Source organism: Bombus pascuorum, chromosome 1, assembly GCF_905332965.1.
Source record: "Bombus pascuorum chromosome 1, iyBomPasc1.1, whole genome shotgun sequence".
Lineage (NCBI taxonomy): Eukaryota > Metazoa > Arthropoda > Insecta > Hymenoptera > Apidae > Bombus > Bombus pascuorum.
The window spans coordinates 1,771,200-1,797,768 of NC_083488.1; the positions used below are offsets into that span (position 1 = coordinate 1,771,200).

At 38.4% G+C, this 26,569-nt stretch overlaps 1 protein-coding gene across 1 annotated transcript; it reads right to left on the minus strand.

Moving 5' to 3' along the window:
• On the minus strand, positions 1-26,397 carry LOC132916085 (collagen alpha-1(IV) chain). The gene is made up of 27 exons (XM_060975855.1): positions 26,257-26,397; positions 24,596-24,638; positions 15,997-16,135; positions 15,299-15,442; positions 13,739-14,148; positions 13,130-13,264; positions 12,941-13,048; positions 12,569-12,790; positions 12,148-12,336; positions 11,740-11,856; positions 11,272-11,436; positions 10,740-11,042; positions 10,033-10,413; positions 9,637-9,843; positions 9,130-9,298; positions 8,901-9,031; positions 8,330-8,768; positions 7,651-8,000; positions 7,076-7,342; positions 6,831-7,002; positions 6,500-6,745; positions 6,028-6,390; positions 5,371-5,586; positions 4,676-5,047; positions 3,924-4,095; positions 2,085-2,199; positions 1-1,540 (listed from the first exon to the last, which is right to left on the minus strand). The coding sequence occupies exons 1-27, from the start codon at positions 26,274-26,276 to the stop codon at positions 1,289-1,291; spliced, it is 5,847 nt and encodes a 1,948-aa protein (XP_060831838.1). The 5' UTR covers positions 26,277-26,397; the 3' UTR covers positions 1-1,288.
• Positions 26,398-26,569: the final 172 nt, after the last annotated feature.

The window sequence follows — 26,569 nt, forward strand, 5'->3', positions numbered from 1 at the left end:
TGAAGTTTGAAAATAGAATTTTATTAGCTACAGTAGCAAAATACCTATTCACTTAAATATTTGGCTTCACACGATTACCAGGCTAAGTTCATTTATATTAATATACAATATGTAAAATATGCCATATTGGATATGGGCAGTGTCCGTAGTAGTACGTTGAACTTACTTTTCATACAAGATTTACGAGATATAAATATACATATAATATTTATAATAAACTTTTATATATATATATTATTTTACATGCTAGAAAATAGTACGCTAGGCACTTGTTTGAATAGTTATAGAAATAAAACTTACGGCATATACGATTTCGTGATGGGAAGGAAAGCAGTTCGCGGGAAATTCAAAGGCGGCAGTAAAAACAAGTGTAAAACGAGATTTTTGACCAAAGAAAGGATCAACGAGGAAAGCACTAGGAACATGACAAGAAAGATAAATACACTGGTCCACGAAAGTATTTGAACATTTACCAGAGAAAACTTTTACGTTCGTATTGTGTGAAATACAACGACCCGTGTTATATGAAACGTTTTGAAATTTCATTATCACTGTGATCAGATACTATCGTCACGATCGTATTGATAAAATTTGAAGGCAATCGGAAAATGTTCGTACATGTTACAAAATATTTGTTGCAAATATATATTTAGTAAACAGATTGATACAGAGTATGAATAGCTTAAACAAATAATAAATGCCGAAGATGGTGCGATAATCTTTGCAAAATATATACTTGTACCAGATATCGTGTAATCTCTATATATATTTTCAGATTTTTAAACTTTATCGATATAATCGTGATAGTTGAGTCCGATTATGGTACTAGTGAAATTTCAGAACGTTCCCTATAATACGTATAATATATCTATTAAAAAGGTGTCTACAAGCGTCCAGATATATAATACTTTCGAGAGTCTGTGTATAGGAAGAAGAAGAGATACGGAGAAAAAGGAAGAAAAAGAAAAACGGAAGGGAAAGGAGACAGATTAAAAATAACGAGGACGAGACATTTGCGGCGGAGGTCAAAAAGACAGCACGACAAGGAGCAAAAATCTCTCTCGGTTTCTTTCGTCTTCCGCAAATTTTTATTCGGTCCTTTTCCTCCCAGACCTAATTCCGTCTTATGTATAACCTTCTTTATAGTTAGCGATAAAGGTAATTGGCGTCGTTTTAACGGAAGAAACAAAGAAAAAGAAGGAAAAAGTAAAGAAAAAGGAAAGATGAAAGAAGGAAGAAACGCGGGGAATAAAGAAAAGAGAGCATAAACACGCGGGTTTACATGGATTTACGTGTTCTTTATACACACTTGGCAGCGACTTATTCGGGACCTGAGGTTGCCTGCCTTCAAGGTCTGTTTCTCAGGCCTTTGGAACTGAAGCCTATCCTCTATCGTCGTCATCCAAAAGCTGATCTCGTTCGAGTAATAATGGCAGTGTTCTTCGTTACATTCGATAAATGGCGTTGTACGGAAATCTTCGAGACAGGATCCGGAACTGGACAAGGATTGTCCTCCACCCTGGGCACCGGCACCCGTATGCTGAAAGCACGCGAAAATTAGTCGAATCCCCGTTTTCCGATATTCGGGATTTCTATCGACGTAAAACGAGAAAAGTTTGAATTGGAAAACGGGGGGAAGCTTCGAACCGAGGAGGCCTGTGAGCGTTACGACGTAAAAAGTTCGACGAAAAGGTAAAAGGGTGGAGACGCGTGTTTAAGAGTGTGAACGGGGTGCTCGCCGAGGCGTGTAGAAAACACGTCGTGTTAGATACGATGTTTGCCAAATAACTTTGACAGCCAAAATTTAACACGCGAACGTGCATGTAAAGAGACTGACAGAAATGCTTAAAATAAATAAAGATTACAGGGGAAAAGTACGATAAGTATCTGGCGGTGACTTTATGAATGTGACGAACTAAGCGTCAAAGCGCCTGATACGATAACTTTCACGAACGAATATAATTAATCGGGTAAGCGTAGTAATTTATTTTTACTTTTCGATCGTTCCTTCGAATTTTTATAAGAACTTCGTATGTAAACAAATTTACACGTTTGAGTACAGAAATGGAAAGAAATGTTCGTACCATGACAAAACTGTATCCGATCCAAAGTCCGGTCCATCCGTGTGGACAATCTGGAATATTCAATGACTGGCTGTGTACGGCTATCACATTCGCTGGAACCTCGCAAACCACGCATCTGTAGAACGAAACGAAATTTCATTTGTTAATACTCATAATACCATTTTACCATGTTCGATAGTTTCGACGAACGAACAATTAATTTGATTTCGAGTAACATTTTTGTCAGACGATACGATATATCAAATTTATATGTATTATTTAGCATCTGTTCGTAACAACTGCTTCTGGAAGTTAAATTATTAACAAATGTATATTAAATTAACAATTTCATTTTGCATATCCCCTTTCTATTTACTCTCATGCAAATGTTCGTAACTTTATGTAAACTAAACTGTCGTGACGCTTGCATTGAAATTGCAACTGATTTCCACGCAGAATAAAATTTCATTTTACATAGTTTGATATAATGACGAATGAAACGTATAAATAATCGTTCCTTCGTTCAAAGAATAGCCTATGCTTTATTCTTCTTGCAATTTATATTATTAAATATATTAAATGTTTCGAACATTTGTATCAACGATTTTTCATAACGGCAAGTTGTAAATTACGCTTTGGAACAGTCTGTATAAAATAATAAATTGGAACAATAAATTATTATAATACCTGGATACTCGCGTAAACTTTCAATGTGCGTGTTTATTACGTAAATTATGTCCGAGAAGCATGATTATCGAAACAATGATTCAATGTTTAACATCGAGTATCAATTTACGGAGGTATCGTTAAAATTATTTCGCAGGTCTGCTTTACTTTTCGCCGTACTTAATGCAAATGAACCTACGATATTTTTTAAATAATTAATTCCAGAAACAGCGCTACTGCCTAATTGTAAATCCTTCGGAAGTTACCTGGTATCCATCTATATTAATATCAACCGTTTCAACTCGATCGCGAACATTTCCAAAATAGAAAAAGAGAAGAGACGATAAAAATGTCCCACTGTAAAACCAAGCAGCGTTCGTACAAATAACGCGTCAACGAGACCAACGTCTCGTTTCCAATGCATCGTGTCGAATGCGAGATGCAAATAGAGTTTACTCGAGTTTCCCATGGTAAATGGGAGCAAATCGAACGAGATCTACACGATTTCCTTCTAGCCATCGTGACAGGTTGATCGATCTTCGTTCGGCTGAACAAATCGCGAAAAAATTACTTATATCTTTGGAGTTTTGTAAGTTGTTTAGAGAGATACAGCGAGGTTGTAAATTAAAACGCTACTTAGCAACATCGGCTCTGATGATGCCGCGTCCGAGGTTGTACGCATCTCATAGGATCTCAGATCATCTCAGAAGCATATTGAATCTCAGATCATCTCAGAAGCATCCTGAATCTCTGAAGCATTCTGATCACAAAAGTCATTAGCGAATTGATGTAACGAATTCTTTTTATAACATACAGGTTGTACAAGAAGTAAAAGATTGTGTACGTATATAATTTTTTTCTCGAATAGTATACTACACGCTATCTTTTTAAATACGGCAGCATCCGAATTCCCATTGTACGAATACTCTAAAGTATTCGAATTCTCTACTATCCGAACAAAACGTCTGCAAGTAACATATGTCTATTACTCTATGACCTCGCTATATTTCTTCTCTCAGCGATACCTGCGTCGAAGGGGTGGCAACATAATCGTGTTTAACGGTTGATCGACGTGTAACGGACGTTTGTTGCGCGACATAGATCCACGCTACAAGAAACATCTTATTCGAAGGAAACGTAGCTAGGCATTCGATGTGCTCCGGCGATTTTGTTTCATGGAAACGATCAACGTACCTGGAGATGTATTCCTCTATCGCTGTCCCCTCGATAGGCATCATGGGAATTGCTTTAGTGGTCGACAACCAGTAAGAACGATCGCTACGACTTGCATAGTTACAAACGTTGCCAGTGTCGCAGAAGAGGAACGGCATCGTCGAGAACTTTCGTACGCACGAGCCGGCGTGACCTGTTTCGTGATTATTTATTAGATAGGTGACTCGGAATAGACGAAGGGGAGAAGAGAACAAACTGAAGGCACGTGCAAAGACGTAGATATCACACAGATAAAGTTGCCGATACGTATCGATACGCTTGCAATCGACCTCGTAATTATTTCTCTATGTAGCGTACTCGGCGCATATATAGATGTACATTGGCTCACGAAAGTATTGCAACAGTCAAAAGTATTATCATTACATCAATGAGTCAACATCATTTAATGGTACCATCTTTAGAACTAATTACATACATACTTAATGAATGTTTTACGTTGACAATATACTCGTGTCTCGTGAGAAGAATTTTTCAAAAAGTTTAGTATAACACAGATAACGTATTGCTAGCAATTATTTATGACAAGTGTTTAGATATTTTCGTAAGTCACTGTATATCATATCATAGGCAATGATACCATTTGGTTAAAAAATATAATATTTTGAAATGAACATTTCATCTGTTATGGTCTAATTATGGAGATGTTATTTAAGTTAAGGAAAAATCGAACAACAAATACTTTCGGTAATTTAATTTTCATCCGTGATACTTGCCTAAATCTTGTGAGTGGGATCTTTCATTGCCATCCGTAGACAACATACTGTATCCTTCCCAGAGTTGGATATGTCCTGCATCGCAAACAGGCACCCTGTCAGTTTGGCTGTGTTTTACCAGCAAGATACCAGTAAGGTAATCAGGTGCAGCTTCGCATGGTAGTCCTGGTTCTCCTGGTTCACCCGGATGACCCACGGGTCCTTGAAGACCTGGCAAACCAGGAGCACCAACAGGTCCTTGCAATCCTGGTAATCCAACTGGACCTGGTGGTCCTTGAAGTCCTGGTGCACCTTTCGTTCCATGCAATCCTGGGAATCCTGGCTGACCTGAAGCTCCTTTTTCTCCTGACGGGCCTGGCGGGCCAGTCGGTCCTGCAGGAAAAAAATAAAGACTCAAATATAAAATATGAACAATAACTAAATTGATAATTTACACATTGAGCTGTCCGGAAAGTCCGCAGCGTTTTAATTACGAATTTTTGTCAGATAGTAAAATGTTCGAATATGTATAAATATTATCCATAGTTTGATACTAAATGGAGTTAAGAAGAAATATGCACGCGAAAAATTTTGGATCTTAGCCGAAATACTCAAGTGTATCCGTCTCATTCATTGAATTTAGTATAATCAAGTTATTACTTATCATGATATCTATAAAACTTTAATTTTCGATATTTTGACGTAATTGGCCGTACCAGGGTAACCACGGTCTCCTTTTGGTCCCATCGGTGGTTCGAGGCAGTCGAGACCCCTGTCACCCTTCTGACCAGCAAACCCAATAGCACCCATTTTTCCTATGGGACCTGGGAATCCTCTTTCACCTTTCTCTCCATCCAGACCAGGTGGACCTTCTAGACCGGGCCAACCTCTGTCACCTTTTTCACCAGGGAGTCCATCAGTTCCGGGAAGTCCTGTAAATTTAGTAAAATGAACGTGTTTACAAAATTACCAAACGTATTCCAAATAGAATAAGATGAAATTATTTGAGTTAAGTTTAGGAGTTGCCTCGTAATTTGCCAAATTGGATAATAAACAATTTTCATTATCGTCTTGTATTTGCACGAACTAGTTTTCCAATTGCAATAAGAAAAAAAATTTTGATCTTAAAGATTAATCATGTTCAGCACTTTACCTCCAAACAAAGACAAAATTCGTGATCAGGTAAATGAAACAAGAAGTTTATCGATTCAGGGTGTCAAAAGTTGCGAATTATCCTAAATCTGTTGTTTGTTAAAAAAAAAAAAAAGAAAGAAATGGAAATGGTACTGAAAAAGGGAGGTTTTAAATAACAGAAAATACACACAAGAAATCTATTGGATGATTTAATAATTTATTAATCTCTGTCCATTTACCTGGGTATCCTGGTTCTCCCTTTTGTCCTGGCAAACCTGGTTCTGGTATACAATTCACACCTTTTTCACCTTTTGGACCTATTTGACCCGGGAGTCCTCTATGACCTGGAGCTCCATCTTGACCTGGTAAACCGGGAGAGCCCATAAGCCCCATATCACCTTTCTCGCCCTGTGGCCCGACAGGACCATAAGGTCCCTGATCTCCTTTATGTCCTGGTAAACCAGGTAATCCTCGTTCTCCCTTCTCTCCTGGTCGTCCTGGTAGTCCTTCTCGTCCGTGCTTTCCTGGCAGACCTGGTAAACCCTTCTCACCCTTGATAGTTAGTCCAGCAATTCCCGTAGGTCCACGTGGACCTTCTTCACCTAAAGTAACACATTTCACATAGTCGATCAAAGCTTGATCTTTTGCAGACACAATTGAATTGCGTTAACGATAGAAAATGCAAAATAATAAATTAGAAATTAAGAATACCTTTAGGTCCAGGGAGGCCAGGTGGACCTGGGTTTCCAACTGGACCCGATGTGCCCCTATCTCCTTTTTCGCCATCATAACCAGCTAGACCTTCCTCGCCACGATCACCTTTCTCTCCAGCTACACCTCGTAATCCTGGCATACCTGGTTCACCTTTTTCACCTTTGATCGCAACTGTCGGTCCAGGTTGTCCCCGGTCACCTTTTTCTCCAGGCGCACCACGGATACCAGGTTCCCCAACAAGACCTTGTGAAATAATTAAATCCATTAGTTTCTACAAAATTAGTTTGTATATTTTCTTATAAAATTAAAGAGAGTTTCAGCTTCTTACCTGGCAAACCACGGTCTCCTTTACCACCATTGAGGCCAGGATGTCCTGGAGCTCCCACATCACCATCCAAACCAGGGAAACCAGGTGCACCTGGTGGACCTATGTCACCTGGTTCACCTGGCAATCCGTCGATTCCAGGTGTTCCTGGTTCACCTGGTGGACCCATTGGTCCCTGTTGAATTAAAGATATTTTAAATTAAACTCCTTGCTATGAATTTTTGTTCGCTGTAAAGAATAAAACGTACTATATCTCCTTGAGAACCATGGAAACCTCTTACTCCAGCGTCACCTTTTAGCCCTATAGGTCCTGGTAAACCATCGCGACCTGGCAGACCCGGTTCTCCCTTAAGACCTGGCAATCCGTCTACACAATTACACGACAATCCACGTTCTCCCTTGTCTCCGTCAATACCATCTCTACCAGGAGGACCAACAGGACCACGGATACCTGGCATTCCTGGTTCACCTTTCTGTCCTTTCTCAGAAACGAGACCTGGTTCTCCTTTGCGTCCCTAATAAAATTAATGGTTACAATAAATTTGCAATTCCCACTATCTTCGTTAAATCCCTATTGGGCATAATACAAATTCGCTGCGATAAGGTGGCAGCACAAATATCTTTGATTGTATTCATTGAAAGAGAAAGAAAAATACAAGTTTTATAACTCAAAAGTATAAAAGCTTATTACCTATTATCATATTAAGTAATAAATACCAGTTAATAAATATATACAATATTCCTTTTCAGCTTTTACAATTGAAGATATTACAAATATCGAACAATTAGCTTAAATCAGCATTTATGAATGTAAAAGACTTACTGGCAATCCTGGTAAACCTTGATCACCTTTAGGTCCTTGGAATCCAATAGTTCCAGGAAGACCAGGTAGACCAGGATGACCTAAATCTCCTTTCGGTCCAGTTAATCCAGGGCGACCAGGTTTTCCTTCCATTCCACGTAATCCAGGGAAACCAGCGGCACCTTTTTCACCTCGTTCTCCTTTCAAACCAGGTGCACCTTCTATACCAGGTCTACCTTGTAAACCAGGTAGACCACGTCTTCCTGGGTAACCTTTCGATCCATCGATACCCGGTTCGCCACGATCACCTTTGATACCTGGGAATCCTGGGAGTCCTGGTTTGCCAGCCTCACCCGGCAATCCCGGTTCACCTGGTACACAAAACAATTACGTTTATGTTACAATTATTATATTACTTTGAAATTTGAAATGAATGATTCACGAGAGACACCTACAGTGGCTACAAAAGTTATTTATGCACCATTGTATTTGTTATAACATTTACATACGACTTAATTAGGTCCAAGTATATTAAATTTTGTATTATCTAGAAGTGCTTTCTTATCACTACAAAAATTTGATGCCAAGAAAACGAAATTGTGGAACTAGGATAAAAAAGAACGTTTCATTAAAACGCAAGAGCATGTGCAAATACTTTACATAACCACTGTATAAACTTTAGAATTTAGGAATTACATACCTTTATTTCCGTCTATACCAGGAATTCCAGCAACACCAGGCGGGCCTGGAGGTCCCATCGGACCAGTATCTCCCTTTTCTCCTGGCGCACCAGGCAAACCACCTATGCCTGGAATACCTGCATCACCCTTCTCTCCGGAAAATCCTGGCAGACCCGGCAGACCATCAGGACCTTCTTTCCCTGGTGGTCCTGGAAGACCTTTCTCTCCTTTTTCTCCCGGTGGTCCTGGCAATCCAGGACTACCCTTGACCGAGATACCAACTTCACCTTTTGCTCCTTTCAACCCTGCAGCGCCTGGGAACCCTCTGGGTCCTTCACGACCAGGTTCCCCAGGGAAACCCATTGGTCCTATATTACCCTTGTCACCACGAGGACCTGGTAATCCTCTTGGTCCAACTGGCCCAGGTGCACCAATTGATCCGGGTGGTCCAGGTGGGCCCTGGTCACAACAGTTTATTATTATGTTACGAATACATGAGTATATAATATCAAATTTGTAAAAGTAATCAAATTTGTAATGAAACTAAATAATAAAAAATTTTACCAAATAGGAAATACAGTTTCTACTTACCGAAATACCTTGTAAACCTTTGTCACCGCTTAACCCATCCCTTCCGGGTGGACCAGGCTCTCCTTTTTCACCAGGAGCACCTCTGTCGCCTTTAATGCCCTTAATTAATTCATCCGGAATTGGACACAGACCTATTTAAAATAGAAATGATCAAATTACTCATCGAGCACTGAAACGGTTTAGAGCCTGAAACGATACACAAATTCCAAGAAATATAAAGTATATCTACCAGGTTCTCCTTTATCTCCTAATGGACCAGGTTCACCCTTTGCACCTGTTTCACCTCTTCGGCCTGGTTCTCCATGTTCTCCTTTCACACTAAGACCAGGTTCTCCTTTTCGACCAGGAGCACATGGCCTTCCAGGAATACCATCTTGACCAGGGAATCCACGATCTCCCTAGAAACAATAACAGGATGAAAAGTTTTGAAAAATTATTTAACACATTTGCTGCCCTGATCCCTATTTGCGGGTTACAAAAATATTTGTATTTTCGATAGATTCGAAGATGATTCCAAAACGGGGAACTTTGTTAATAAAAAAATATATCATACGTGTATTTCAAAAGTCACACAAGTTAAACAAATTTTGCAGAAAAAACAGATTTTATAGTATTTCTACATTTTTCGATTAAACGCATCAAAAACCAATTAAGAATTATAGAATTACATAATTATTTCGAAATTTGAACGGAAGAAATTGACAGAATGATAAAGATTGAGATAGCAACAACTTACAGCAATACCCTTGGGTCCTGGGAAACCTTCAAATCCCATCGGACCTTTTTCTCCAGGCGGACCAGGAAGACCAGGTGGACCATCTCTTCCTACCGGACCTCTCACACCTTTATCACCCTTTTCTACTTTAAGCATGTTTTCCGTAACCACTGCTGGAGTACCAGGTTCTCCTTGTGGACCTGCTGCACCAGGAATTCCATCTTTTCCCTAGTAATCGGAAATACACACTATAGTAACGATTTTCTATTACATAAGTCAAAATTTTAATTCCACTTAATTACAAATTTCCGGTACGTGCTGGTAAAGCTACATCCCATTGGATATTTTCTCGAAGCTACGTTATTTTAACTACGATAATGACGAAATACGAAAGATAAAATAATGTGCTGAAAGTACCGGAGGCCCTGGTGGCCCAATTGGTCCAGGTAATCCGTCGCTGCCAGGTTCTCCGGGGAATCCTCGTTCTCCAGCCGGACCTCGTGGTCCAGGAAGTCCAGGTTGTCCATCGAAACCACGATCACCTTTGATTCCTGGGAATCCCGGCATGCAATCTATACAACGCCCTCCTATCTCTCCCTTCTCACCAGGTGAACCTGGAAATCCTGGAATGCCGTTTTTCCCTGGCGTTCCCGGTTCTCCTGGTAAACCAGGTTCTCCGGGCGCTCCTGGAATGCCATCCACGTCGCCAGGAACTCCACGCGGTCCTGCGTAACCGCGTTCTCCTTTTTGTCCTTTCTCTCCATCTATACCGGGCGCTCCATCCATTCCTTTGGGACCCTATACACATTTGGTAATTTTCGAAATATTATTAACTATCAAAATTAATATTAAATATCAAACGAATTAGAACTATCAAGCCAATCAAAATAACTGGCATCGGATTTATTATTTTTCTAATTACATATTTAATTAACCATGTATAACATATTTAGATACGTGTTAAAGGCCGGTAACTTTAGTGTTAGGACTTGGACAAGTTTCATTCTAAATAAAAACACATTTAAACAAATATAAAATATCCAGGAAGAAAAGAATTCTTGTACTGGATCGACTTATTAAATATTCGAGTTTGGATTCGTATTAATTTCTGAATAAATACCCACCATGATCGACGCGCCTTTCTCTCCTGGCAGCCCTCGTGAACCTGCTAAACCTGGCGGACCATCAAATCCACGGGGACCTGTTGGTCCAGGGAATCCTGTGATGCCAGGTTCTCCTTTTGCTCCTTTTTCTCCTGGTAAACCCTCTGGACCAGGAATACCTGCTAAACCAGGTCCTCCTGGTGGCCCAATAGGACCTCTTGGACCTGGATCTCCGGGATATCCATCGGCACCGCGAGGTCCAGTGGGTCCTGGAAAACCTTGAGGTCCTTTTGGCCCTGGAGGCCCTGGTGTACCTTTCCCACCCTGCAATTAGTAATTAGAGGTAAAGTTTTTATTTGAACAAATAGGATTTAATATCTCAAAAATAATTATTCTGTTATCATTGTACTAACATTCCTGTCATCCTAACAATTCGGATGAAAAGTTCTAATGTATTTCAGTTCTAAAAATGAATTTATGTTGCAAGAAGAGGTCATTTAATCTATTCGTTTCTTAAGAAGAAATACATACAATTAATGTTAGTAATACTTACTCCAGGTGGACCAGGTGGTCCTCGTAAGCCTGGAACACCCATAGACCCATCTCGACCTGGTTCTCCTTTCTGTCCAGGACGACCTGGAAGGCCGTCTAATCCGTCGTAACCTCGATCACCTTTGCGTCCAGGTGGACCTGGAGGTCCAGAGAAACCATCCCGTCCCTGAATATAGTAAATGTACAAATTAATTTACATCATCCTGCATTTTTACTTTATCATTAACATTGCTGTTCTCCTCGCTTCTTATTCACATCTATATCTTTTCAAATACTTTCCTTTTTGCAATATTTTGTTTATAAAGAGGGTGAAATACACAAAAGGTAGTGAGATTATATTGAATACGATAACCAAATATTGAAAAATTATCTAGACTTTTAAAATGTCTATTGAAATATAATAATCATTTCAGATCATATAGATCCAAGGAGAACAACACGTTTAAATGAAAGGAATAAATATACTTACACGAATACCTGGTGCGCCTGGAAGACCTTTTTCTCCTTTCATACCTGCAGTACCAGGAATACCATGATCACCAATTGGTCCCTGTTCTCCTTTTTGACCATCCGACCCTCTTTCACCCTATCATTGCAAATGAAATAAAATAGATATAAAGAAACAAATCGTATATAATCGTACAATTGCTCGTTACATTTGCTTGTTACATTTTATATCCACTGATACTTCATTTAGGTACTTTTTGATTATACAAATAATGTATGCAAATGCAAATTTTTATACACTAAATTACTCATACATATATTTGCATTTTTTTTTTAAACTAGAACCTAAAAATTTAAAACGTTATTGACAAAATCTATATACTCTTTGTTTATTTTAATTTTATAAATGTTAAGTATTTAAAAAGAATACCATGTCTCCTTTTTCACCACGATCTCCCTGTGGACCTGCTATTTCTTCTCCTGGATGTAGAAAGCCGCCGACTGCAGGCGATCCGGGAGGTCCTTGCTCTCCCTTCTGACCTTTGTCACCTTTCGGACCTTCAAACGCAAGACCCATGTTTCCTTTTTCTCCTCTTGGTCCTTGTAGACCAGGCGGACCCTGAATACGATTAGTTGAATATTTTAAATCACGATATCGTACTATTATCGTTTAAAGATTAACCCTTCATCAATATAAGTGTTTTATTTGTCAATAGATAAAGAGTAGAGAAATTATTATTTTCAATGATTACAAATAATAACAGTGTAATGGTATTATTGCAAACGATCTTTGCTTTTAACACGGTTAAGTGTACAGTGAGTCACGAAAGTATTTACAAACAGTAACTTACATAAGGACCACGATCACCCTTAGGTCCAGGAAATCCACGCTCTCCTTGTGATCCTGGTTGTCCTGGAGGTCCTCTGACACCGTCGATACCCGGTTCTCCCTTTTGACCTACAGGGAACCTGCCAGCGAACCCTGATTGACCTTTGTCTCCCTTGGGCCCTCGAGGACCTGGATAACCACGAGGACCTGTATCTCCAGGACGACCAGCATGACCAGGTTCACCCTGAAAGATAATGGTCAAAAAGAATTTTCAAATTTTCATTTTATACTATCGCATATTCTCATTTTTTGCTTCAGAATTTCTCATAAATGCACAAACATCCGTATTCTCGTAATAAATGTTACTAATAAAAATAATTTTCAGTATGCGTACGTCTGTTCCATTGCAACCATCACGACCAGGTAGACCAGGAGCTCCGGGCGGACCTTGTACACCAGGAACACCACTTATTCCGGAGAATCCAGGTATACCCATTTTACCCTGGAAAAAATTATTGTTAATAATATATTATTGTATATTATTATAAACAAAAGCGAACGTTAATAGTAAATCAGTACATACTCTGTCACCTTTCGGACCGCGTAGTCCTTGAGGACCAGGGTCACCTTTTTCTCCCTTTGGTCCCAAAAGACCTTCTGTTCCAGGAAATCCTTTTTGACCTTTAGGTCCCTGTGGCCCCATTACACCTGGTGGACCCTGTGCACATAAGTCAAAATGAATTCAAAATTTGCAAATCTAGTGTAATATAAAAATTACATTCATTTAATTTGTTCTAACATTCTGTTGCACATATCTGTTATATTTTTGTTATATACAAGTATATATCATAATGTGTGTTTTTGCAATTATTCATATTTTGTCGTATAACTCACACTGAAACGAAATTTACGTCAAATTACTTTCACCTCTGAATTAAAAACCCAACCATCGTAATTTAGTAGGAAACAAAAAGAATACAACAGTAATACTGATTTTATAGCTAATTCTTTTCCATTCGTAACTCCAACATTTTCTTCGAAATTAACATTCGACATCGACGCCTCGTGTGCTTTTCTCGTGTCATCTTGAAATATAATATCCAATTATGTCTTACAAGTTTGCATTTTCGTAATTACCGTAAAAAAAAAGAAATGAATTTTGCGTACAAAATTCCCTTCGACGGACACTTACTCTGGAACCTTTCTCCGCGAAACATTTTGGCACGCAGCAGGCCGATCCGGTACAGTTTCGTTGTGGCTTGTATCCTGGAACTGGCACAACCGTGTAACTGCTTGGATAATTGTCCGAATCTCCGGCCGCGCCATATCCTCCACGTTGCCCTGGAGAATATCCGCGTTGTCCGTAGGGATCTCCGCGTTGTCCGTAAGGATCTCCGCGTCCATAATCGTCTCTGGATCCATAATTTCTATCGTAGCCATCGCCAGAAGAATCTCTGGATCTTTGATCTCCTCCGGCTTCTCCTCTTCCGTAAGAGTCTTCGTAACCTCCAGATCTTCCGTAAGGATCGCCAGCTTCTTGATTGTAAGGATCCAACGGGACTTGATCTTGACCCTGGTTGTAGGATTCTTGATCCAAGCCTCCTAAGGGGAGAACATCACTCGTGTTAAACGAATCGGATAGACGATCTATGAGATGGAAAGATGGGAATGAAACCGTATGAATTGGGACGCTGGTTTTCGTGTTTAACGCCATGACAACTAGTATCATCTTAAAAATAAACTAATTGTTGCACCGAATGTTTATGCAAATTTATATTTTTCAAACATAGGCAGAAATGTTATTTCATAGAATGAAATCCCTAGATAAATATGACGATATTTCGTAAGGGCTACAGATAGGAGAAAAAGAAGATGTGAAATGAGGAAAAGATTGTAAACGACTATTAACAAACGCGTAAATGAACCGCAAAAATATAAATTTCGTTGACGTTAACATAAAGAAGTAACTTTAGCAGAAATCATAATTCAAAATAGTTTTTCAGCCAAACCCACGAGTTTGGAAAATTATAAAGCCGTGCAATTGCAGAATCATAAACGAGGGCCGGAGAAAAGGTTTCGAAATAAAATGCACGTTACTCGTCGCAGCTCTATTTTGTGAAATTCGACAAATTTCTCGTCCGTTAAAGTTTTGTTCTTTTACGAAAATAATTCGTTCGAAGCTCAAGCGACATTAGTTTTATGCCGTTTCAAAATTCAATTTTCTATTAGCCTATTAAATTTTATGGAACACCATAAACTTGTGCGCGCGCGCAATAACCGCTGGCACTATCGATTAATAGGAAACTATTACACAACGCTGTAAAGACAAAGGATAAATGTACGGTCCTGTTAATTAGTAGACCGAAGTTGAATTCGTAAATCTGGAGATATTGCGACGGAATCGTTTCGAAGGAAAGAAGGTGAGTGCTGTTTCTTGAAAAATTATTAACAAATAACACGATTGATGCAGCACATATCCTTACTACTCGTTTAAATTTTTAACGCGATCGTTTCAATAAATTATTTCAACGTGCTTTTACTTATTACATGACTTTACCTTTATGTTACTTACATATGTATGTAAATTACAATGAATAATATGAAGAGGACAAAGATGAAAACTGTGATAAGTGCATTTTTATTGATTTTTTAATTTTAATATCGCATTATGATTGAAAAGAAATAATTGTTTGTTATGCCACTGGTTTATCACAGGTATAAAGTTTTGTCAACGATCGATTAAATTTATTACCATAATTAGTTTGATATCCGCCGGAATCATCAGTTCTCTGATTATATTCATCGCCATCGGGATATCTGTTGTACCGATCATCGTAATTCTGACCTTGGTAGCCTTGGCCTTGGTTATTTAAGTACCGCCTATCTTCCTCAGAATCTATACAGTAGAATGCAAGATCAACTTACTTTATATTATTTCAAATTATTATAATATTATTCAACATTACAAGTTTCACAGGAAGAGTACAATGTATTCAAAGTATTTAAACAGTATAAATGAATAATTTTCAATTAAGAAAGTAGAAAATGATAAAGGAGAAGCAAGAATTAATAAACAGATAATCAGATTAATAAAAGTTAAAGGAAAAGCTATATAAAAATACGAAAGAGGAAATCAACTGGATTTATCCAGAGAAGAAAGAAGCAGAAAATTTTCGAAAACGAGAAATACTATTTTAAACGAGAAATGCTATTTTAAACGAGAAATACTATTTTAAAGCTTCAACGGAGATATTTATTCGCGTTTGCAATACATTTTTTCTAAAGATAATCTTCCATTTCGTCAGTGTATAAGAGGGATATAAAAAGGAGTTATCTAGATATCCGTACATAGAATTGAAAATATTATCCAATTATACTTATCGGCAAGGGGTGCAGCGAAATTTTTGTTCTATGCAGAGAAAATCAAGAAGAGATAAACCCCGTCGTTACCTTCGTTGTTCGTAACAAAAGCTCTCCATCGTGGTGAAATATTATAATCGTCGTCTGTACTATTTGGTTTTCCAATATCACCTCGTCCAAGTGGAACAACAGGCGGAGGATTGTACGGCCATGATGTGTGATTAAATTGCTGGAAAAGAAAAAGATATAAAATAGAACAGAGATTTATTTGATGACTTCTTCGAAAGGAAGTAACATTGTTTAATTGTAAGAGAGCATTCGTTTTTGGTTTTCTATCGCAATTATATGCGCTGCCGCGGTACGTTCACGAAAAATCCTATCTTGTTACTTCTACGATATATTTAATAATACTATACATTTTCATCGATTTTCACCGTAGACGATAAGCGCCTGAAATGTAATTTCTTTCCAATCAAGCACGTCGGTTATACATATTCGTTTATTTCGTAGTTTAGAACAATTAAATTTAAATTAATCTTTTATGCAATATTTATCGATCGCGCGTTTTTGTTACAAAGACGGTGCTAAAACTTTCAGAAAATTATGACTTTCCAAGTTGAACGGTAAAAATGAGAGTGAAATATTTCGAGTAACTTACGAAATAAATTGTGAATTTACGTATCTTATGAAACTTTGTATAGCTTGAAGTTTCTTCGATATAAATCAATTATCTACTTGTCAGTAGATCGAGTAATCGATTGGAATCAATCAGAATCGATCAGATCTCAGTAATCGATAAGAGGACGCGCAGTAAACGTAAATATCGATCGAGCTGTGGATCTTGTAGATCTGAGGGTATTGACTGAAGGATCTATAAACTACTTTACCGACGGAGTACGAGCAATCGTTCACAGACACTAAATTGATCTAATTCGATGAAAAATACAATTTTCGAATACGTGGTTGCTTACCAAAAGAGGTAAAGGAGTTCAATAGAGTGTTCTAACGTAATTACGATTGTTATCACATTGCAATTTTATATATACGGAACAAATTGATCAAACGCACTAATATTGCGTTCGACAAATATTTGCGTATGTATTGACTTCTCTGCAAAGAATAGTATGACTGTTATTCTTAGAATGTACAAATAACTTTTTCACTTTGTCAACTAAAAGTGAAATAAATGAATTAAGAACGTAATATGTATCGGTACTTATTAACTATATTCGACTTAAATTTAATAATTGATCCAGAATAATAAATGTGTATATACATGCAGGCTGTGTATAGAAAACAATTAGATTCGGCACAAACGAATTAAAATGACGTAGGAGATGGTACGTAAAATAAAAATTTGTCACGAATTTTAATTCTGTAAATTACAAAGGAAAAAGGAACATACAAATAAAAGATGTTTGATATAATACGACTTGACGATTAAGATAAAAGTCGTGTTTCGTGCTAGAACGAGAAAGCATAGCTAAGCGTATGTATCAAATGCCTAGATATGAAGACTAAAAACGTTTTCAAGAGGATCTTCTTACATCTTAATATTTAATAGGTACTTCTGAGGTTGCATCAACTGTCGATAAGTTATCAGCTACGCTTCTTGTATGACAGAGCACATTTTATTTTTTATCGAAATGTTTAATTCGAATTTTGATAATCTACATTTTACGGCGATATTAAATAACCATGTATAAATTTAACCAAAAAGTAAACTCCATAAATCCAAAATATCACGATCGTTGCTTAAACCTTCCACCTATTTTCTAAAATATCTTCCAACTGAAAAATCACGTAACATCTCAAATACACAGTGCAAACACTCGCAAGGTGAACATTAACACGAGCGGTATAGCGTAACCACGAATCTACCAAAATGTTTAACGACTCACGAACGACAGTGCATCGTACGTACGTATAATAGAGCGACATCTTTTTCCAAGAGATATCTTTCAACACACGCAGACCAATTTCTATACCTCGATCGCTGATCTAGCCCTGTCCGCGTACGGCGATCATATTATACAAATTAGCTCGATTCGGTCGATGCGTCATCGCGTTCGCAGAAAGTCATTGTCTTGCCCTCGTTTTCACGTTTTATCCTTTTTAAGTTTCGGAATGGTACGCGCTGACAGGAAGCGCGAGAGATAACGCTTCGCCCGTTATCGTTTCGAAGTGACGCGCCGCACGCTGTTCCTCTTTGGTTCCCTTTCTGGCCAGCCTCTCTGCCGCGCGTTTCCCTCGAACATTTCCCTGGAAAAAGCTGAATGAAATAGTATGGGCTTTATCGAAACGAAAGATAATCGTGTCACGTCGATGCCATGCATCTTGGCAAACTGCGAGAAGAGAGACAGCAAAAGTCTCGAAAATTCTAAAGGCTGACAATTTTATCACCGTTTGCAAAAGTATATGTCTACTTAGCGAATTCGACGAGTTACGAATTTAGAGGAGAAGATTCGCCAGAGAAATCGTAGAAAATGTTTATGCACGTATTGCAATAATTTTGTGATTTTTGCTAAACGTATTTACCGATTAAGAATCGCTTATTTTTCCAGCAATTTGTAGCGGATCGTATGTCGTAACAGATTCACATAATTTGTCGAATCTTCATCCTGAATTCTAATAATACGAAGCGATACAGACATCTGGACGCTGATAATACGATAATTCGCAACGACCTCGTCACGAGTTACACGCGAAACTGATTTACTGACATCACTGCTGAAAATATGTACAGGATTATGCCTTCTCGATTCTGTGATGCAAGAATATAAAGTCTTGCTACGGATATGTCGAACTTTTTATAGAAAAGTCAAAAATTGCTGTTTCGTGATACGTCGCGAGTTCGATCATTTTTATAATTTCTATTAATTCTTACGATTTTATAAGATAAATTAAACGATCCTCGAATTTTCAACTAACAGTCTAGGTACGTAAAGTTCTTCTACTTTTATTACATTTTGATCCCATTCACGTTTAATCGTTGATACGACTCTAAAACCCCAATTAATTAGGATCTACTAGATTACTCTTTTATTCGTATAATTATTAAACGTTTATAATCAATCTACTTTAATAAATGGAGTTCGATGTTGTAGAAAATTAAACAAAGTCAGAATTTCAGATGTAGTAGACAGATGAGCGGAGATTGTAGTTGCAATTTGAGATTAAAGAAGCTGCTATGAATACGAAACATAATTATCATACGATAATGTACTTATTTCCAAACAATGAATCATAGATATTACGTAGCGCTTAGCGCTACATTAGCTTTAAATTATTCCATTTATCTATAATTTATGCGTGGCATAAAATAGAAAAAATGTAAGGAAGATTATTTATTACTATGACCACATTATGATGATATTATCAAAAGTATAAAAGTTGAAAAAATGTTTATTTCCGAGCTAGCTTTTTATCTAACACCTTTGTTATTTAATTAACTGGTACAAACTAACATAAAACCTTTCCGAAATACAATCACCGAATACTAACTGTTTAGATCACACATGTTATTTCATATTCGCTGTTATTATCATTTAGAATTAATTATACGATATTCTGTATCGACGAATACAAGTTACAATTGTAATTCTAGCAAATTTCAAAATTCAGTTTATTTCGATTTAACGTGACATAACATATTTCATTTCGAATTGCAATTATTTACAATTAATTTGTACGTTGCCTTCATAGAAAATGACAAATTACCAGCCTCATAATGCTCAATCCCAAAATACTGGAAAAATAATAATCAACGAATATAATCTCCATTCTCCTCGATTCGTAAAATGAAACTACGCTCGATACTATCTACGGTAGAATATCTACATCTACGCAAACATCGCAAATTCTCTTTCCTTGCAACGACGGACAACGACCAGAAACATGCACCTACCCATAGATCTCGTACGCCAAGTTCCAAAAATCGAGAAATTTATTCGAAGAAATATTCCAAAAGTAGAATCTCCGTTTCCTCCTTTCGACCAAACCTCCAACCAAATTATCATCAACGTCACACGCATCTCTATCCTCGAGCATCCACGAAAACGACTCAATCTACACGGCCATTTCGTTCAACGAAGCCAGCCCAATTTTCTTATTCTAGATACCGGGACTATCTTCTCGTGACGGTTCAAGAATCGTTCCTTTTATCGCGTTTCTTGGCCGCCTTCGTGAATCCGCGATTACGTAACCAATCAGCCATCGCGTTCCAGCTTGGATCCCGAACGATCCTTTTTTCCTTCGATCCTCCGTCATTCCTGTTTGTCAACTTCACCTTGCTGTATTCCTCGTTTCATTCGCAGGGGCTGCTGCGATAAACAAGCAGCCCCACTGTTCAGTAATTCCACTAAGCCGATAGAACTCGAGTCACAATCAATTAAAATGAAATCACTTTCTGGAACGTACTATAAATTAATAGTCGACTGATATCCGCGTTAATAATTTTGAACGTTTCTTCGATATGACGAACCGTTCGGGCGTCACATCGATCATCCGTAAATTGGAAAGAACAAGAATGTGACGATGTTACCGAGCAACATGTATTTCAACAAGATTAATACGGTGTAGGACGAGGCTCGCCAATTCGTTGGTCAGCGATCTTTATAATCTCGATGGACAACGCGTATTCATAAGAGCCAAGTGTGATATATGTACGTTAATACGATGAAAGGAACCAAGTAATTTACTTTGTCGACAACATACACGGTTTGACGAGTTGAAAACTACGGCAGTGAACATTAAGATTTTGAGAATTAAGATTCCCGTCCCTTTAATTTCATAGTTGAGTTGTAACTTTACTCTCTGCAATGATACGTTTTCATGGAATGAATTCTTACAACGATAAACGCAGCACGCTATTTTAGGAAAAATAGCGATGAACTAACTCGTATCGCTATGGTCCTTGCGAGCCAGTCGTGCGAGAACATTAAACTCAAGGGTCGAAATAATTAATACGAAACATTTTTTAATACATTTTCAAAATCATTTGTCCTATATAGTGCACATAAAATCACAGGTTTCGTGAAAAATTGTATCGCGGTCATGTTATGAGTGATAAATTACAAGCAAAGAAAACTAAATTACTTCGTTCGGTAAAACTGTTATCGCGAAACGTGCAATAAGAATCGTTATCAACGTTGATCAAAGCCTACTTACACAGGCCTTTATCCTGTTAATTACCGCGTTCAGAATTTCGTTCGATGCGATTTATCCGGCAAATAACGCTATCTTTAAGAGTTTTTAACGTGCAATTGACTTCACGACGATCATCGTTAATCCCACCGCTCCGTAAACCCGTTCCTCTGACTAAACACTTTCGCTACGGCACAAGTGGTTCCCGCCTCGCGAAACAATTTTTCACGTTTCACGCATCACCGAGCGTGCACGAGACGCTAAAATTTAAACCTGGCGTAATAGCAGCTTGCCAAGTGTAAAAGATACAGAAAGAACAGAACGTTTTACCATTACAGCCGGTATACAGGTACCTCGGCTGATGCATCCGAAACATCGAAGAGACATAATCGGCTAATCGATTCGTGTCATCGTAAGTCACGAATATTCTACGAATGAAAGTGTAGAATGCAGCTGCTAACGATATACGAGTAAAACAGTCAAAATAAATATGCTTCTCATCCGGCGAATTTGCTGTGCAAACTTCTTAATCCTATGATGTCAGGTAAAAGAAAGAAAATACGACGAGAACAGAACTACTGTTCAAGCCTGCGTTTAACGTAAAGTAGGATTTTTTAAAGTAATAAAACTAAAATACCTTGAAAATGAGCAACATTAGGATTTTTACGTTAGAGAGTTGCAAAGTTATTGTTATAATCGATATTTCGTTATTTTGATTTGGAATACTTCTTTTTTCTATTGAATTTCGACATGTAGAAACGATAAATTTTTATTGTATCCAATTCTTTTCTTTTTTTTTTTTTTTGTTCTGTCACAAAGCTTCGATGGAAAAAAGAATCAAAAGAAAGCTTACTGCCCTCAAGAAGATTCTGTCAAAATGTTTTATCAAGCTATAGTACTCAAATTTTTGATAATCCAGATGTCGATCGAGTGCCCGAACTTTGGGACAACTAATTAATTGCACCAATTATTCTGGAGAAATTGCAATTTCTACAATTCGAAAAGTTGTATAATTTCCACGCTTTTCGTCTGTTTTACGTTATTACAATAGTACACGTGTACCATCATCGTAGATTCCCGCAACAAAGGATAAATTTTAACGGTACACGGACTAAAATCGAATCGCGTAGCGAATAGTAGAAATCTACATACACAGCTGCATTCGACCATAATGATGGTGTAAAGGTTAAACTCGATTCAACCCCAAAACGCAATCTACCAAACCCAATAACCTCTTGCAAGAACGAACGTGCGGTCGTGGAGAGCCAAAAAGGACGATTAAGTTCTTTAGACGATGGTAATCCAGCCGCGGTCAATTCCAAACTATTTTCAATAGTGACTAAGCTGGCTTATGCGCTTGTACGCGCGGTACACGTGTACGTGGCGTAATAAAATTACACAAAGCGCGGTTACGGCGTCTCGTAGGCGAACTGGTCGCTAACAGACGGCTGCCCTATTTCGGATTTAACACCTTTCCGTCGTTGGTCGACGACAAATCTGCTGAAACGCTCTTATCGCATCTGCGACATGATCTTCGCGTTATCGACCGCGTGCTCGATGCACGCTGCTCGGAAATAAGTTTGCTAAAAGAGAAATAAGAACGCTGGAGAACATTTTTTACCTCTACGTGTACATAGCAACATTATCGAAAACAGCGTACTGAATAATTTAACAAATTTGAAGAATTTTTATCATAACTTTCTATCAAATTATAACGAAACGATAGAAGGATAACGTCTCCGTCCTTGGATACCAAAGAAATTAAGGAGAAATAATAATATTCGAAACTTTTTAAACGATAAAACAATTTTCTCTGTTTCGGTGACGCAACGTTGAAACTCACAGATAAAAGGCAAAGAGCAGGAAATTTTTATTCTTAGATGGATAATTTAACTCTGTCTGTCGTATTCGTAGAATATAGCGTAGGTTTGTTACTGTTTATCGTGGTATTTAGAAAACTCGTTCGTAAGATATAAGCATGAATATTTAATTACTCTAGAAGTCTGTAAAAGTTATTCGAAGAATTCGTTAGCGGAAAAGATAACAAATTTGTATATATAGGAAAAATTGATCGAAAGAAGAGATACGGTGCGAATTCTATAAAAACACGCTAAATTTTGTTGTAACTTTCGATAGGAATTTTTCGAACAAGCTGACATTTTCAAAAGTAGTTTATCAAAATTGTATCGATTTTACGAGGGATCGATGGAAGAACGGCGTTTTGGAGCAATTCGTCGAAATAGTAATATGGCGTGCTGAAGAGACAATTTCTAGAGTGGCATAAAGCATTCCTTGGAACGATTCGGTGAAATATGACGTGCAATTGGAGAACAATTTCTTGTTATCGTTGCTCGAAATCGAGTCGTGTAAAACCGGTGAACAGTTTCGCGTAGCAATTTATCGAAAGTACCGATATCCTATTGAGATGAAGATTGAGTTTTTGAAACAGTTCGTTAGCCATGGCATCGTTATTATATGGAACTGCAGAATGCTCCTTTTCCTACGATTCATCGAAATTGCGTTAGAAGAGAAATGGATTTCCTTTTTTCAAGTAGTATATTCAACTTGTAAAGTAATTACTTTTTCACAAATTTGTATTATTTGCTACGATTCTATTAATATTATAAGTAACGTATTATCGCTATAAATATATGATACACATCGTCTTATGTCACTGTTTTATAAATATTGTCTAACACAAACAATATATTATATCGCCTTTGGATTTATCGATCACTATCGATCATAATACAATAACAAAATATGGTAGCTATTTAGTATGTACTAATTGCTTAGAAACTACAACTCGAGCGAGTAACCTTGAGCTAACTGATCAAGCTCACTTCCAATTATATCATCCAACCTACGTTAGTGTCATCTACAGATAAAAGATGCCTTCTAATTATTAAACAACTGCAGTTTCTATTAATTACAACTGTAACCATGACTGGGCAGACGCGCAATTTAATTAATAAAGTCAACAAACGATCGGAGGAATCTCTTACGGTTTCCGAAACAATTCCATCGATTTCGTTCAGCAGATGGATAGAAGAACTCTAAAGTCTGGCAAGCGTTTCCGCGGAGGAACGTAAGAACGTAAAACCACAACGACGCGACGCGACGCGACGCGATGCTCCGAATGATTTAATCGCGTGGGCAATGAATGTGCTCGCGCGAGTCGTGCGCGTTACGCCAGCCAAAGATCTGTCGACCTTCGAATCGAGCTTTTTCGCCCTCGCAACTCCATCGGTTCTCGAACGTGCACAGTGCACACAATGAAGCGAACAGAGGAGGAAAGACAGAAGGTCGGAGAGCACGCGCCACGAAACGCGATCCTCTCGATTCGCGGTTGACTTTTTAGTCGTTCGATGCAACGCTCCATGCACGTGCGTTGCGTGCTCGAATGTACCAACGCAAAGGCGTAATCGATGAATGAATCGAACAGATCGCAGAGATCTCGTTTTGTCGGCGTCGAACGATATATAGGGTGAGAATGTTTCACGAATTGAGAGATTATCGAAATTAAAATGATGCTTGTACGTACCCCACCAACTATCCCGGCCAGGAACACTGCGGATGCGACGAATCTGAAAAGACAATTTTTCCTAATAATTCTATGAAAATGGAAATTATCGTTTTGTTAGTTCACTCGCGTTGTTATAGATTCTAGACAATTTAGAAAATTTCACACTAAATTTCTCGAGTTCATTTTGTTAATAAATCTGAAAAAGAAAACAAAGCTGCTATATAAGTAACTTTACAAATATTTATATCGTTTGTTTGAACGAAATCCTCGGTTTCCAAAAGTTCTACCGTAGAAGCATCGATAAATTTTGTTGCGTAACGATACGAAGCTTGAAAATCGAACGAATAAAGTTCTGTAAAAGAACGTTGTAGCTTATAGCTCGTCGCTCGTCGATTCACTAATATCGTTCGTTAGTAAATTATCGTTCAAGCAGACTTAAACGTAATAAAACATGGACAAATCAAAATTTTATTTTCTTATACCTTAACGCCGAAAATATTAGAAAATATTAAAAAGAAGGTGGAGAATTTATTTAAGAGAAAGGAAATAATAATGTGTAAAATACAGCGATGCGGGAAATTTGGGGAAAGCTACGAACGAAAGTGTAAAATGTAAAATTAGGAGGTTTCGTTGGACATTTTCGATGATCAAAATACAAGTCTTCCACGTGAATTAAATCGTACAAATAAAATAAAAAGCAAAATACAAGAGGAATTTTCCAAGAAATCTCTATCGCTTCGCGTATCGGGTTAAAAAAAACAGACAAATAGGTACATACGTATCGAAAGAAGAGATTAGAGAAATAGGTCACGGTAGAATCATCAAGAATTTTATTAGTCTCCCGCGACACCGCAAACATCGACTATATTTTAAATATAAAAATCCGCCATCTGCATAAATAAAGGGATCCGATGCAATATTTCACGGCACTTGGCGCGAGACGTATCGAAAACTAATCTACGCGCGATTAACGCAAAAATACCAATCGGATGAACGGACGTATTTCGTGATACAAAGCACGAGACGGTGCTAGGTTCTCCGCCAAAAGGATAATTGACCATAAATACACGCGGGTTTCGTCCTTGAAATCCACTCGTCGACCCGTCGGTATGTAACGGGGGGATGAAAGTGCCCCCTCCGTGCATCGTTGAAATAGTCGTGGCGCGTGCACCGAGGGAGAACAAGCACGGAGCAATTAAAGAAGAATAAAAGGATCGACTGAAGAAAGATCGATGGAACGGGAGCAGGTACGAAAGGCAGGTCTAGGCAGGGTGACTGCAAAAACTAAGATGTCTCGTGGAACGAGAAGAAGAGCACGTTATTCGACGCACAACAGTAGTTCGTCAGAGTTCACGGAGGTGAGATATGTATCTCGAACAATGCTTCCGTGTCACGTTGGTGGAAAAGCACAACACGAGCAACACGGTTACCGAATGCACGTGTTCGCGCAATATAGAGATCATTGACGTAACAACAGGTTGACGAACCAGTAAGATTACCGCGAAGGAAAACGAGTAAGAACGGCGAAAAAGAAGGAAATGGCAGAAGAGGAAGAAGAAGTAGAAGAAGAAGAAGAAGAAGAAGAAGAGGAAGACAAAGAAGGAGGAGAAGAATTATAAGGAAGGTAAGGAGAAAAGAATTTTGGAAAGAAGAGAATAGTAAGATGAATAGTAACTCACCGCAATCCCAACCGGGTCATTTCGACCTCCCTATTCCGCGACGGGTCTAGGGAGCCGAGGAGCACAGGCTAGCACAAGCACTGCACGGACAGACAGTCACAAAATATCGCGGGGAACCCGGCACCGAGTAGACGTGGTGTGTGGACCGTCCCATCCAGGGAGGGCTCTGAATGAACTCGGGTGGAGGGAAGGAAGGTGGAGGCGGCCGCCGAGCCACGCCAGCTAGAATTCCTCCGCCGAAAGGATCGGGAGAGAGGCTTCTCTCGATTCCGCGAGAGCTCGTGTGCTCTCACACTGTGTTCAGAGTCTGTGC